The sequence below is a fragment of the Haliotis rubra genome, unplaced genomic scaffold, assembly GCF_003918875.1.
Source record: "Haliotis rubra isolate DU_JTF1 unplaced genomic scaffold, ASM391887v1 Scf685, whole genome shotgun sequence".
In the NCBI taxonomy this organism is placed as follows: Eukaryota; Metazoa; Mollusca; class Gastropoda; order Lepetellida; family Haliotidae; genus Haliotis; species Haliotis rubra.
Genome location: NW_025767396.1, coordinates 18,743 through 34,896, shown reverse-complemented (window position 1 = coordinate 34,896; position 16,154 = coordinate 18,743). Strand labels below are relative to the sequence as shown.

Genomic DNA, 16,154 nt, shown 5'->3' with positions numbered 1-16,154 from the left:
CTATCTGCCGTGGCTGTCTTTCTACCTTCTAGGATAGCCCATGCTTCTCTTCTCCATTCTTCCACGCGTGCTGCTTCTTGTATTTCTTGCAATCGTTTTCCTCGACCCCTAGTAGATCCAGAATATACTTCTCTGTCTTTGCAATCTCTGGTACTTCCTGCAGTTGGAATTTGAAGAAGCCTTCCTATGGTGCTACATTTGGCTGTTCTCCATTCCCACTCTACTGTCTTGCAAGAAGGCAATAGAATACTTGATCTGCTCCATTTGGGTGTAGCTGGGTTGGTCTTCTACCGCAGACAGTATCGTTTTGGCATCGGGATCCTTTGTATAGCAACGTAGTGGCCCTAGCTCCACACCAGTATCTGTAGCGGAGAGTATATCTACCCGAAATATTGGACATGCTCGAAACCAAAATCTGCTGCAGCCCATTCTATGGCTTTCTCCCACGTAGCATCGTCGCCTGCTCTTGTAGGGGCAATACGGACCCCAGAAATTCTACCCGCCTCCGAATGTGCATACCAAACTACTTAAGATGGTGCCCTGTGGACGATCTGCCAGAACGAGACACAGCGTCTAGACATTTCGATAGGTTTTTCCATTGTTTTGCTGGGGTTGTACTACGAACAAGTTGGTGTCTGTAGGAGATACCATCTGTAGAGTTTGTTCTACCAAATCGCTTGCTATTTCTTCCGAAAGTTGTGTGGGTGTGCGTAGAGCTTAAACTTCTATGCGAAAGTACAACCACGAAGCTTGCACGTCTGGATGCAGGAAAGTTTTCCGCAAATGTTGATTTGGGCAATCCACATAGTCTGCCAGATGTCCTCCGATTTGCTCCGGACTTCTCCTGCTTCGAAATTGGAAACAACCTTGTTGTAGAGTTTCGCTCGCATTGTATAGCCATTCCAGGTTTCGACCCAAGTACAGACGTGGGCCCCAACACTACCCGTGATTGTCTAGGAATTGTTGGACTGTTCGACTGCATAGCAGAAGCCAAGTCTCCTTTTGCTCTCGGAAACCATGTTTCTTCCAAAGGTATTCCACCAGTCGCTTGCGGTCCAGTACACCAGAAAAATCTCTTGTATAGTCGATAGAATACAGCCCATAGCCGTGCTAGTAGTTGGCGCTCTAGTTTTGGAATCGACGTTTGTAGCTTGCCAATGGGTATTTCGGAAACGCCTATCTTTGCTACGAATAGAGCATATGCCTTCTCCCGGATATAGTTCTTGCCACTTTTCTTTCGCTTTCTTCTCGGCTCTCTCTCTATTCTAGCCGATGGTGCTCCGTGATTGCCCCACAGTTGTCTTCTCGTATTCCTATTGTGTGTAGGATATTTGTTTGCACATGTTTGAGTTTGCCAAAGACTCTTGTACCGCGATGGAGATTCTGGAAACGATGAGTTGTGCGGAACCTTCCCTTCCAGTCGCAGCACGATACCTTGTACTACTTGAGGGATGGGCCAGGCAGACAGGAATTATTGATTCCAGACAACGTGTCACGTGATGCGTGGGTGCGCATGATCTACCCGTTAAACTGACCTACTTCAGCTAAGTCCGCGGTAGCTCAGTCGGTTAAGTGGTGCGGCCCATTATGTATAGTCTGCGCAAGCTGTGTATGTGGGTTCGTATCCCGCCGTTGTCTCTGCAACTTTGTGTGATGTGAGAGAAAGGCAGCCGGCACAATTCCCCTTGGGAGGAAGCGCAATACATTTCTTTGGGAATTGTGGCTGCCGGGGACATTTTGTTTGAAATCCCCGACTAAAGTCTTATTTTATGAAATAAAGCTCTGTAGTAGATGGTAATGGTAAGGGTCCAACTAAGGCTTTATCTATTAAATGAAGCCTTAGATTACCCTGGTCCAGGACTGTCATCCTGTCTACTACTTCAAAGAGACTGTAAAATAACTAGAGTATCACAGATGGTGTCTGAAACTAGCACGGAAATTTAAAACTATTTTATTTACGAAGACAATACAATATAAAAACGTTCCATAAGTAGACAATTGTAGGTAGATCGCCACACTAGGGACCATGGGGACGTACAGTGCTTGGACTAATATAAATGACAATACAACACAAAACAAAATCTTGGCACAACTCTTGCGTGTTCGGATGTACACAATGAAATATTGCACTAAATATTAAACTAAAATTTTCATGACTACCAAATATTGAAAATGACTCTCAAAAATAAATACTGTGAGTCGCCATGACTCCCATTTTTCAAAGTAAAACCTTGCCTATGTTTCAGCTCCACGATCCGGCCTGGCAGCCAAACACTTCATTGATGTAGGAGGTGAGATCTTTTGATTTTTCTACTTTCTTTCTTTCTCCTCCCTCCATTTCCCTCCAGTTTGTTAAAGCATGTTAACAGGTTCCTCAAAATATTTCAGTAGCACTATATAGGTCATAGAAAGCCATATATGTTCTATAGCGGTTTTATTATTTCAATGATTAACTGTCAACAGCTTCTACATATGATATACATGTGTATATAGTCTGGCCTTAAAGCGACAATATACACAGAAAATGAGCCTGTTCCTATTGCAAAGGTCGGTGCTCGTGATGTTGATCACTGGATTGTCTGGACCAGACTCGAAACCACTCAAAGAGGCAACAGCTCTACACAAGCCACAGTAGAGACATCTGCCCCCTCAATTAATCAATAAACAGCTTGAAATTAACTGCAGTCCATTTCAGCACTAGCCAGTGTTTGAAAACAGGACTAAATGTTGAAATACATGGTCAGTTTTAATTACTGGATGGCTGTACAAGTTTTAAGAAAAAGGCAAAAATCTGACAAATCATCCAATCACAGCTGCCAAATTATTCAGTCTGCACTAAAGGTTCCCTACAAATGATTCTTGTTTAACTACGGATTCTCAGGGTTGGAAATAACCCATTGCCCGACGTCTGAGTCCAGTGTTTTTTTCTGTCGGGCAAGCACATTTGTATATCACGCTGTACCGTGTCCAGTTGACATTCCAATGTTAATTATGTTGTTTATTTAAAAAATCACCAAGAAGATCGGCCGGTATAGCAGGAAAATTATCAGGGCAAGTGATTTTACATGTGCCCTGTACAGGAGTACACTAGCAATTTAAAAGTTATTTCTACCCCTGATTCTGATACAAAGTGTTATATTTGGTTGCGTTGTATGTTTCAGCTGGTGTTATAGACCAGGACTACAGAGGTAATGTTGGTGTTGTCATGTTCAACTTTGGCAAACAAGATTTCAAAGGTGAGACAAATTTCTAATATAGACCTATTAAACTCCAGCAGAGCTACAGATAACTTTTGGGGTCATTGAGTTATGTACTCACTCGTGTTCATCTCAATTGGGTATCCTAATTTTTCTTTGAGTAACCAAATAAATTGTACTCAGCTCACTTAAACTCAATTGGGTTTTTTGCCATTTTCCATTAAATTTGAAAATATAGTGAAGTTTAAAAGTTATTTTTTGTTATTTATATTTGATCTGTAAAATGAGAAACGATAAGAAAGACTGCAAGTTGTCAAGTTCATGTCCTAAAATAGAACCTCTCACTATACCTCAGTTATTTTATCTATCCACCGGTACACAAGCTAAGATTTGACATCTTTGTGTGTACGCATGTAAGATAACATTTATTGAGTATTTACAAAAATTCAAGCGTACTTGTACGCAATAGACTGAATAGAAAATGAGTTTTCACATAAATATTTGCGTAATTTACGCAGATACGCAGCTTATCTGTACCTCTGACTCCAGGTTAGAATTGTCGTCAGCAACCCATGCTTGTAAAGGGTGACTAATAGGATCGGGTGGTTGACATTGTATCTAAATTATGTGGATCGATGCTCATACTGTTGATCACTGGATTGTCTGGTCAGACTTTATTGACTTCCGGTTACCTGTCCATGCATGTAGGACACTGAAAAAAATCGCTCTCCTAAATCCGCCAAAATCTAACTAAAATGTCGACAAATAAAGGCCGAAATAGACACCAGAAAGACACAGAAAGCCAATCAACCTCATCCGGATTATTAGATGAATATATTACAAGGTCCAAGGCTGCGGCGACTGAAAACTTCAACGATCCTAAAACAACAACGAAATCAGGGGACGCCGCCATTACAGTTGAAACTTTCAACGATATGAAAGCTTACATGGACCAGTGTCTGAAGAAGTATAGCAGTGACATTTCGGCCAAGATTGACCACATCAGTACGGACATTACAGAACTACGTGCCTCTCTAGACGAGACTCTAAAAACAGTCGAATACAACGCACAGGAAATAAACAACAACAAGGCCGACATACACAAACTGAGACAGGACTTCACAGATTACCGGACCGAAATGGAGCGAAGATTTCAACAGCAGGAGCTATATCAGCGGAAATCCAATTTACTTATCTACGGTATTCCAGACGACAAGGACCCGGAGACTGCTACACGTGAGTTGTTTACACAACTAGGGCTACCCCGTGCACGAGAGATGATGTTTGTCAACATCCACCGTCTACCCCGACTTGGTAATTGGGAACGCACTAAGGACTCCCCTAACCTATAGTGGTGAAGTTCGTGCAAATGCAAGACCGAAATGATGTACATCAAGCTTCTGTCAAGAATTGGAAGATTATGCGGGAGCAGAGAATATCCATCCGGACCGACCTCCCGGTCATGCTGAAGAAGAGGCGCTCGCATCTTGCTGCGAAGGGATATGAGCTTCGACAGCAACACCAAGTTCAAACAAGGATCCTCGAGAAAGGAGTGGACATCACCCTACAATATCGACGAGATATGTTTTCCACTTGGAAAGATATCGGACTGGATGACTCTATGAAGATCTAGTGGCCTACACCCCTTGATTGAAGGAAATACAACGGCCCTCTTGCGATCTTGTGATCGTTTTCATTTGCACGTGCATCTGTTTACAAGCAATAACCCCGTGATTATCACGTGACTTATGCTTGCGTCACTAATTTGCTGTGCTTCAACACTTCGGATGTTTCTCCTTTTCTGTGGACTTGTAAAGTCAAAAATATGGCAGAAAGGTACGTTGATGTAAACAAAGCAATTTCCAAACATAATCTTGTCTCTGTTAGGAAAATAATATATATTGTTATATCATACTATTCTTTTCCTTTTATTCTAAAAATTGTCATATGTTGAGTGCAACTCTCAAATCACCAGGTATTTCGAGAAATGTTCCATTTTCGATCACTACTATGACATGTGTACGTTCGGCACCCTATTTTTGGATTGCTTTATATATGCCAACAAAGCTATTGTCCGCTTGATTATATCACCCCGTGGCTATCACGTGACTTGTGCACCCGTGACTTTAGCAATACGGACTTTTTCTTTCTCCTATCCATGGATATGTATTGATCATAAACACGATAGAAAGATACGTTGAGGTAAACAAATTTATTTATAATCATAGACTATCCTCTATAAGGAGAATATTAATGTTTTGATTTTTAAAACTTGTCATATGCAGGTCTTTAAAATGCTTTCATTCCCACGTGTAAATGTTTACAAACAATGACCCTTGACCATCACGTGACTTGAGCATGCGCCACTGTGTTGCTGCGCTTCAACACTTTGGATGTTTCTTCTTCTCTGTGGACTTGTACAGTCAATAACAGAAAGGTACGCTGAGGTAAATATATCTATTTATAAGCATAGACTAGCCTCTGTTAGGAGAATATTAATGTTTTGATTTTAAAATTTGTCATGTGTAGATGTTGTAAAAGTTTTCATTCCCACGTGTACCTGTTTACATACAATGACCCCGTGACCATCACGTGACTTGTGCATACTACACTATGCTGCTGTGCTTCAAAACTATGGGTTTTTTATTTGTTGTTGGTATATGTTAACATATGTATTGATTTAAGTTAACAAGGTTATTGTCTATTCGATTACATGACCCCGTGACTATTATGTGACTTGACCATGCGTCACTGTGTTACTGTGCTTCAGCGGTTGGTATGTTTCTTCCCTTCTGTGGACCTGTACAGTCAAAAACATAACAGAAAGGTACGTTGAGGTAAACAAAGGAATTTCCAAACATAATCTAATCTCTGTTAGGAAAATATTATTCTTTTGATTTTTTAAATCCGTCATATGCTTTCTGTATAGATAGAAAGTTACGGTGAGGTAATCAAAGTTATCTTCTAACATAGTTTCGATTAGGAAAACAGTATTACCTTGACTTCTGTCATATGTAGAGTTAAAACTCACAAATCTTAAGGTATTTCAATAATTATTTTGTTTTCAATCACTAAGCTCACATGCTTCAGTACATTATTATTCTATTCTATAAGCTATATCCAATCATAACTTCTGTTAAGAGAATACTATAGTTCTGACTTTTGTGCTGTGTAAAATTAAAGCTCCAAAATCTCACCCGTACATATTTGGTACTTCAGTATTGCACTTGATTATATGTCGACAAATAATTTTTCAGTTGATTATATCTTCCGGTGGATGGAAGTGGAAACCTTCTTTGTTTTGCATCTATGTTCATTGTTTTACGTTTAAAAAACATAAACACCATTTCTAATGTAAATAATGCCATTAAGGACAGCAACTGCAATAATTACAACTACAAAGGACCTACAATGGACCTGGATAGGATAAAAATAGTATCAGCTAATTGCAGAGGGTTAGCAGAAAGAAATAAAAGGCAAGAGGCTATGAGAATATGGAAAAGAAAGAAATACTCAATTATCTGCCTCCAAGATATACGTATTTCAGAAAAAGATAGAGATATTATGAAAAATGAATGGGGGTTAAACTGTATTATTGCCCCATTTAAAACTAACTCAAGAGGTGTAGCAATTCTGTTTAATAACAACATTGAAATCAAGGTTAATAAATCCCTTATTGATGAAAATGGCAATTTCATAATAACTGACATAACAATGGACGGACTGAATATTACCCTAACTAACCTATATGGCCCAAATAAGGATGAACCTAAATTCTATACTAAATTATTTGATGATATCATGGAATTTGAAAATGAATCACTTATTATATGCGGCGACTGGAATCTGGTGCTTAATCCTTCGGTGGATCTTGAAAACTACAAGAACATAAACAATCCCAATGCAAGAAATACTGTTCTGGAAAAGATTGAAGAATTAGATCTGTTAGACATTTGGAGAGAACAAAACAGTGGATGTAAGAAATTTACATGGTGGAAGAGAAACCCTAAGCAGCAAACAAGACTTGATTTTTTCCCTAGTCTCTCAGGACTTATTCAATATATCTTATGAAACTGATATTGTCCCAGGCTATAAGTCAGACCATTCCCCAATTATACTATCACTTTCAAATAAATTAAGTAATGAAAGAGGCCGTGGTTATTGGAATTTTAACACCTCACTCTTACACAACGAAGAATATATAAAATTGTCAAAAATATATTACGTGATACTCTACTCGAATAAGCCAAAAATATTGACAATGAAGACGAATCGAACAACTTTATGAAAGACGGAACGCAGGAATTGATAATATCTGAATCTTTATTTCTAGAAACTTTCTTAATGAATTTGAGAGGAAAAACAATTTCATTTTCTACATACATTAAGAAAAATAGAGAAAATAACAGAAAGGATCTTGAAGAATCAATACAAATTCTTGAAGAAAATATAAGAAGTGACTTTAACAATTTAAATGAAGAATATTTAGCAGAATTAGCTACTTTTGGAGCATATTAATGAGGAAGATGTAAGAAGAACTCAATTTCTAAAGGGGCGGTGAGGTAGCCTAGTGGTTAAAGCGTTGGCTCGTCACGCCGAAGACCCGGGTTATATTCCCCACATGGGCACAATGTGTTAAGCCCATTTCTGGTGTCCCTCGCCGTGATATTGCTGGAATATTGATAAAAGCGGCGTAAAACTAAACTCAGTCAGTCAGTCAGTCAATTTCTAAAAAGAACAAAATGGTTTGAAGAAGGAGAAAAACGCACCAGCTATTTTCGTCACCTGGAAAACAGAAATTTCACCAGTAAGCTTATAGGAAGTGTTATGAAAGATAATGGCGATCTGATAACTGATGGTAGCGGTATTTTAGACGAACTGAAACAATTTTACAGTAATTTGTATAGAGATATTCACCAACATGAGGATCAAAATGATATTGATTTAAGTTCTATTAACACTCCAAAGATAACTAAAAAGAATTTGAGGATTTGGAAAAAGAAATTAGCTTAGAAGAAATAAATAAGGCTGTTTTATCCATGAAGAATGATAAAAGCCCAGGAATTGATGGCTACCCCATTGAATTCTTGAAGTTCTTTTGGAAAGATTTAAGACCTTGGCTTTATAGATTTATAAAAGAAACCTTTACAAATAATGAATTAACTATTACAATGAACAGGGGAATTATTACTTGTTTACCTAAACCAAATAGAGACAGAAAATTCCTAAAGAACTGGCGACCTATTTCATTACTAAATTCCCTTTACAAAATAATAAGCACATGTATTGCAAACAGGTTTAAATCAATATTAGATACAATTGTACATGAAAATCAAACAGGCTTTATACCTGGGAGATGTATGAGTGAAAATATAAGACTTGTATATGATATTGTATTTGAAACAAGAAGGTTAAATGAACCTGGCCTATTATTACTAATAGATTTTGAAAAAGCCTTTGACACTATCCCCAAAACATTTATAATACAGGTAATAAAAGCGTTTGGGTTTGGGCCCAATATTATCAAATGGATTCAAATTCTAACCGGTAATAATACAGCAGCTCTGATACAAAACGGGCACATCTCCTCGTTTTCCCACCAGGAAAGAGGGTGTAGACAGGGAGATCCAGTCTCACCGTATTCATTTATCCTTGCCGTTGAAATATTAGGTATTATGATAAGGTCGAATCCTAATATAAAGGGTATAACACTTAATGATACAGAACAGAAACTCGGACAATGTGCGGACGATACACAGCTATTTCTAGATGGATCTGAAACAAGTCTCAGTGTTGCAATTGAAACACTGAATAAATTCTATCAAATGTCTGGACTCAAAATGAACTTAAACAAGACAAAAGCTATCTGGATAGGCTCAATGACAGGTAGTAATATAACTTTAGCCAATGACTCCTATCTTGACTGGCACAGTGGAGACTTTGAAATCTTAGGAATAACACTTAATGCTTCTCTTAAAGACCTTTGGGTAATTAACACCAGAAAACGCCTAGAGCATATTGATAGATTACTTGCTAGTTGGCGAAGAAGAAACTCTAATCGGGAAAATCACTGTTATCAAAACTCTAGCAATTTCTACCCTAGTACATATTTTCTCAGCACTTCCTAACCCGCCAAAAACATTCATCGATGAACTCAATAAAATAATCTATAGATTCATATGGAATAATAAAAATGATAAGATTAAAAGGTCTAATATCAGTAGAACTTACGAAGATGGAGGCCTCAGAATGATTGACATTGAACGTTTCATTAACCCTTCGAAATTATCATCACTGAAACGTCACTTACAGAAAACTTCAAATTTTAATAGCATTTTTCCCTTAAGTCAACTGTACTTTCTAGGTTCTAATGCTGTTGATTGCTTATCTGGCAAAGATAATCCCTATTGGAGAGATGTTTTATCTGCATGGAGAATATTTTATAAAAAAACACACCTTTGACAGCGATGACTTAGACCAAATCTTAGCTCAGCCACTCTGGTTAAACCATTTCTTTAAATCTTCATACATGATAAGAAATTGGTTTAAGTGCGGTATACATTATGTCAGCGATATTTGTAATGAAAATGGATTTCTCAGTTTTGAAGATGTAAAGCAGAGGTACAAAATAAGCGGGACCTTCTTAGACTATCATCATTTGTTAAATAACATTCCAATGAACTGGAGACAACTTGTAGGAAACAGAACTCTCTGCTTAAATCAATTAAACATTAATAGAGTTTACCTAGATATGATCTCAAATATTAATGGTTCAAGGATATTCTACGATAAATTGATTAAGAACAACGATACCCCTAAAGTACTAGAGTACTTCAGCAGGATATAATGTAGAGTAATGTATTCAGATATTACAGGAAATGCACAAATGATTGTAAGCTGTTAGATTTTCAGTACAGATTTATTTACAGAATACTCTATACAAAGAAAGAACTATTGAAGATGAAGCTAGTTGATAATGATACTTGTACTTTTTGCAAAAATTCCCCAGAAGACATATTGCATGTATATTTTTACTGTGATTTAGTTAAAACTTTTGGCGAAAAGTAGAACAATTTCTAAATGCCCACCTCCAATGTGATGTCACATTTACAAAATTCACTATCATGTTTGGAATGTTCTCAAACAATAAAATACTAAACCATATTATACTTCTTGCCAAAAGATTCATTTATGTTTCAAGTATAAAACAACAAGCACCTTCCCTTGAGGGATTTCTTAAGTTATTAAAAGATATATATATACAACTGAAAAATATATAGCTAGGAAAAACAATAGCTTAGATCCCTTTATAAGGAAATGGAAACATTTATATACCTTACTATGTGCTAAACATTAAAATCTACTTATAATATCAGCTGAGACCTCCAGACCCTACTCACTACAACCATACTATTCAACCTTACCCCTCCAATTTCATATTCCCTCCACAGAAACTTTAATGACATCTTATGTATCTATATAATTGTTGTAATCTCATGATGTTATATTTATATATATGTATACATGCGTGTATGTATGTGCATATGTATGTATATGTATATATGTATGTGTGCGCGTGTGTGTATATGTTTGCAATACTGTCTTTATTTGGAGGATAGGTGTCACAGTTTGGTAGCTGCAGGCACGGGCAACAACACGGGCAGCTGAATTCTGAATCCGTTGGAGTTGTGAAAGGAGCTGTTGAGGAGTGTTGTAATAGAGGGAGTTGCAGTAATCAAGTTTAGAGAGAACAAGGCTGGACGTTAGAAGCTGCGCGGTGTTGAAGTCTAAGAGGGTTCGGATCTTGCTAATATTGAAGATATGGTAGAAACATCCTTTGCTGAGTGATTTGATTTGATTTTCTAATGACATTGTTGATTGAAAGATGACACCAAGATTTTTTGCAGAGTCGGACTGCGTGATAACATCTTGTCCAATTTCAAGAGGTAAACTGTCATATAGAACCTTGCAAAACATCACTGAAGCTATATACATATATATTTGGTTGTTGTCCTCTTTGCCATATGTATTTTATGTGAGACTTGAAATGGAATAAAAAAACAAACAAAAAAACTATCGACGTGTAACTAAAAAAAAAAAAAAAAAAAGTGTATGCTCAGAGTATGAAGTCTGTGGTTGAATCCAATGTCATACCAACAGGTGTTAGAAGATTGCACGGGTTGTTTCTAGAGCTGTGACGATATATCGTATCGATAATTGTGATACTTTATCTGACGATAAATATATTGATACGTTTTTTCGTATCGTGATATGTATCATTGACCTTAAAATTGTTAATTTTCATTAGATATTGATAGTTATGTCAAAAAATGTTGCTATTAAAATATGATTTTTTAAAGAAAATAACTAAGGAAAGCATATCGTGATATGCATCGAATCGTATCATCCCAAGATATCGCGATACGTATCGTATCGTGAAATTTCAGTATCGTCACACCTCTAGTTGTTTCCCTGCCTTGGGTTCCGCGTTATAAAGGAAATATGTTAAACTTGTGTGTGGTATTACAGTCGACTAACACTACAAAATGATTTTTATGATAAATTGTTCAAATATTGATGAAATTTGTGTATTTTTACCCAGTATTTCAAAACACACACACAAAAAAACATTGCAATATTTCTCATGACCCATATCTAATCATAATTTTTAAGTAGTGCAAGGAAACAGCTTTTCAAAATTTAGTTTTTGCATCTCATTTTAACTAGACAAGTCAGGGCGACCAGCACCAAGTTAAACTTGACAGTAGAGCTGTGCCTGTGCAATACTACTGGTAAACCGGTATATGCCCAGATGCCCAGATAAGCTGCGATTGCGGATAAAATGCGCATAAAAAAGTTCGAATTACGCATTGAAAAATAATTGTAGTGTACCAATTACGCATTAGAAAATGTTAGATACGCAAAAGGTTTAAAACATGCGTGCAGAATATATTTCTAAAAATTGCGTGCATGGTGAAAGACATTGATTGCTATCATTCGTGTTGATTGACAGATTGTTTTTGGTTGCTCAGCAACTTACAAACAATGGTTACACATATCAGTGATATTTTGAGATGTTGTTTAACTTACAGACATTGTGAAAGTGCTAACATGGTCGACTTGATTGTAAATGAGTGATTTTTAATTAAATCATTTCCATAATATTTAAGTTGGTTTTGATTAGGTGTGCCATAATGCAATACATTCCTGCTTAGTAATCAAACTCAATGACATATAGTTAGGTGAGTGAAGTCCCTGAAATACCCACATATTTGAGAGTAACATTCATAATACCCACTCCCCAAAAATACAATGGGTACAGTACCCACATGAGCTCAATCTTATCTGGAGCTTGGTGTACCGGTACATTATCGTGCAATTTGAATATCGCGATATGGTTCACATTCTGCTGTATATTGGATCAGTAAGGCGACATGCACCTCAAGTTTCAAACAGACAGTCAGGGCGACATGCACCTAAAGTTTCAAACAGACAGTCAGCTAGAGTCATTGTACAGTATTTTGGGTCTTATTTGGACTGACAATAATGTCCTTGTTTTCAGTGAACAGTGGTGATCGTATTGCACAGCTCATCTGTGAGAGAATATACATTCCTGAACTGCAAGAATTAGAGGTATGTTCCGTACTTTATATTCTGTGACCTTTATTTTCAACCTCTAACCTACTTTCAAAAGATGTTGTAGTTCATTTGAAAATATGTGGCACCTGAAAAACTAAAACGGATGGAAATTAGTAAAAAGTTTAGTTAAAGGCACAATGAACAACAAGGAGAGTTCTATGGATATACACCTTCTTTAATATGATATGAGCAAAGTTTCGGTGTAGCTACTAACACCGTTATCAAGCAAATGATGTACAATACTAGATGCAAGGTATATTTATATACATAGTAAAGTTGAACAGTAAGTGATGATGTTTACACAATTAATGAGGTAGATTTACAAGGTGGTGGATGTTTACACAAGAGGCCAATAGTTACACAAACATAGTAAGCTGTGGGGGATTAAGGGAGGAAACCAGTGATATATGACAGACAGGAGAATAATAGGATTAAGATTGCTTGGTGATGAGTTGGTTGTAGGCAGTGGGGATGTAATATCCTTGGTCTCTGTTCATGGCCGGTTGGAGTCTCTTGATGTGAATGGCTTCTAGTAGCTTTCTGATCTTGTAGTGGGTGTGATTGCTGGTGAGTACATTGATGCTGTTCCTTAGGATGTTGTGGTCTGGGTGAGCTTGGGTGTGGTCAGAGATGGCGGATTTAGAGTCTTTCTTCTTCACAGAGGCTTGATGTTCTTTGATTCTTACAGGAAGGGGTCTTGAGGTTTTACGCCGATGTACGAGTCTCCACAGTCACACTTTATGTGGTAAACTGTGCCTGAGGGGTCTTCTTTAGTTGTGGGGGGCGGTCTGCCATTGGCTTTTAGGAGGTTCTGTATAGTAGTACCTCTCTGGAACACAACATCAATGTTGACTTGGTGTTTTAAGAGTCGGCTGGTCTAGTGGCTGGCTTAACCTATATAGGGCAAGCTTATTTTGAACGGAGCTGTTTGATGGCGTGGGGGCTTGTTTGTCGGGTTGAGGGTGGCGTTGATGGTGCGGTCTACAAGGCTGGCAGGCTAGTTGTTGTAGGTCTTAAAGACATGGCGCAGATGTTGAAGTTCAGCTTCGAGTTGTTGTGATGTGGAGCTGATGTTTTTGGCATGTCGGGTTAGTGTATAAATATACCTTGCATCTAGTATTGTACATCATTTGCTTGATAACGGTGTTAGTAGCTACACCGAAACGTCGCTCATATCATATTAAAGAAGGTGTATATCCATAGAACTTGTTGTTCATCACACCACCTTCTAAATGCCACTTAAACAAGTAAAGGCACAATGTCGCACATTTTCAACAATATTTTGGCCTATATCATATACATTGGGGCATATTCGCTAACCTGAGCTTCCTGTTGATGCAGTAAAAAAACAACTTATCCCTTCCAACTTGCCTGATATCGATAATTTAAACTTCGGGGTGAACAGCTTCCAAACAGACATCACTTGCCATGTACGGAATGAAAATGATTGCTTGAAAACTGTCACGCACAGTGTCTGCGTTTTGCGAACTGGTTTCAATCACAGGTGCGTAGGATATCAGGGGTGGAAATAACTTTAACATTGCTAGTGTACTCCGGTACAGTGGCACATGTACAATCACTTTCCCTGATACTTTTTCCCCTATACCGGTGGTTTTCTTGTTGATTTTTTAAAATAAACAACATAATGAACATTGGAAAGTCAACTGGACACCGGTACAGTGTGATATACAAATTTGCTTGCCCGACAGAAAAAAACACTTGACTCCAACGTCGAGCAATGGGTTATTTCCACCCCTGGATATTCCTAAGGCCTAAAAAAATAATCTTGTGGTTCCGTTTACCCGACCGACCCTAGAATTCTGGTGCCGACCCTATTTTTTTTAAGCGGTATGAATTAAATGAGATTTCAGGTTTGTTTTTTTGTACCGACGGATAGAGAAAGAAGTCGACATGATGGCCTAAACCTTTATTGCATAAACAATTATACATTGAATTATACTAGTTTGTACTTTACTTCTAAAGAAAAAGGAAAAAAATCTTACTTAGCTACCCTTAATTTTAAAGAGGTGTAATCGGAGCCACATTTTTTTTTTTTGGCCTAAAGAGTGCTCCAAGGGACATAACTATGGGGTTGAAATAATGTTTGTCCGACAAGGGCGCGAGTGTCAATTTAATGCAACTTTGCATTAATTCGTTCAAACGAATTTTGATATTGTAATCTAAATGTGTAAAAGAAAAAGTTGGAATAAATTATATGGTAGCTTCCCTGAGGGCTGATAGTTAGTATTATTGAGAGACATGCATTATGTATTTAAATGTGGTGTGACATTGTGCCTTTCAAACAATGCCTTTATGAATGCATAATGCCATTTAGAAAGTGGTCAATTGTAACAGGTTATATTTGGGATTACACTATCCCGTCTAACCTACTCAGCCACTCAGAAGAAGGTGGGTTCAACAGCTGACTTTGTGTGCTGGCAATTAGGTGCCTGACTGAGAGGGTCAGGTCGAATCCCGGATGGGGCTCAACCCCCCAAAAAGTTCTAGAATTTGTACTTTAATGGGAAAGTGTCATCCCAAATATAACATCTGTTACATAATGTTTTATGTCCTTGTGCTATCATACTAGGATACGTTCTATATATTTACAGAAGCTTGATGCAACTGAGCGAGGATCCGGCGGGTTTGGATCAACTGGCAAAAACTGATTGTCTTCCTTGTGTAATATAGATTATATGCAGTGGCACTGGATCCCAGAAAGTGTGGCACATGATGCTGCCAGATAAGGAAGTGCTGATCTGATTGAACAGTTTTTGGGAAGTAGTATGCATTCACACGTTGTGTTGCAACAGAGGAAGTCTGTCAAGAAGCTTCTATCGTTTCATATTTCGCATTTATTTTTCTAATCATCACCTTTAGGTGTATAATCATCACTTGCCACTTTGTCTTCCGATTTGGTGAGTTTTCTCGTGAAACTACCAAAACACTACCTGGCATTAAACATTGTTTCTTATTTCGTGAGTTATCTTTATTTTTGTTCGTCACACCGAGGACTCGGTGTAGCAGCCCAGAATAACCCCCCACCAGATTATACCCCAGGGTAAACTATGGGCTAGCCCAGTTTATACCCCAGGGGTATATTCTGGGACCAGGCCAAAGTATACCCCTCCAGCCCAGACTATACCCCTAAAAAATTATGTTGACAATTCACTCAATATGAGCGTGTGACTCAGGGCAATGGTCTTTGTGTCAATTAAAGGAATTTGTAGGTGCATTTTATTTACATTACCGCATAATACAAAATTTATGAAGCATTTGTTTAGTGCCTCTCTGCGATGTGATATTTTCGACTTTATG

The 16,154-nt window shown here is 37.8% G+C and overlaps 1 protein-coding gene across 1 annotated transcript in view; it reads left to right on the top strand.

Annotated features, from left to right (window-relative positions):
• The window catches only part of LOC124258172 (deoxyuridine 5'-triphosphate nucleotidohydrolase-like), a 61,774-nt gene extending 45,964 nt beyond the window's left edge, over positions 1-15,810 (top strand). The window contains 4 exon segments of the mRNA XM_046692227.1: positions 2,247-2,291; positions 3,162-3,236; positions 12,760-12,830; positions 15,449-15,810. Of these exon segments, the coding sequence (XP_046548183.1) occupies positions 2,247-2,291; positions 3,162-3,236; positions 12,760-12,830; positions 15,449-15,505 (248 nt within the window). The 3' untranslated portion in view covers positions 15,506-15,810.
• The last annotated feature ends 344 nt before the right edge of the window (positions 15,811-16,154 follow it).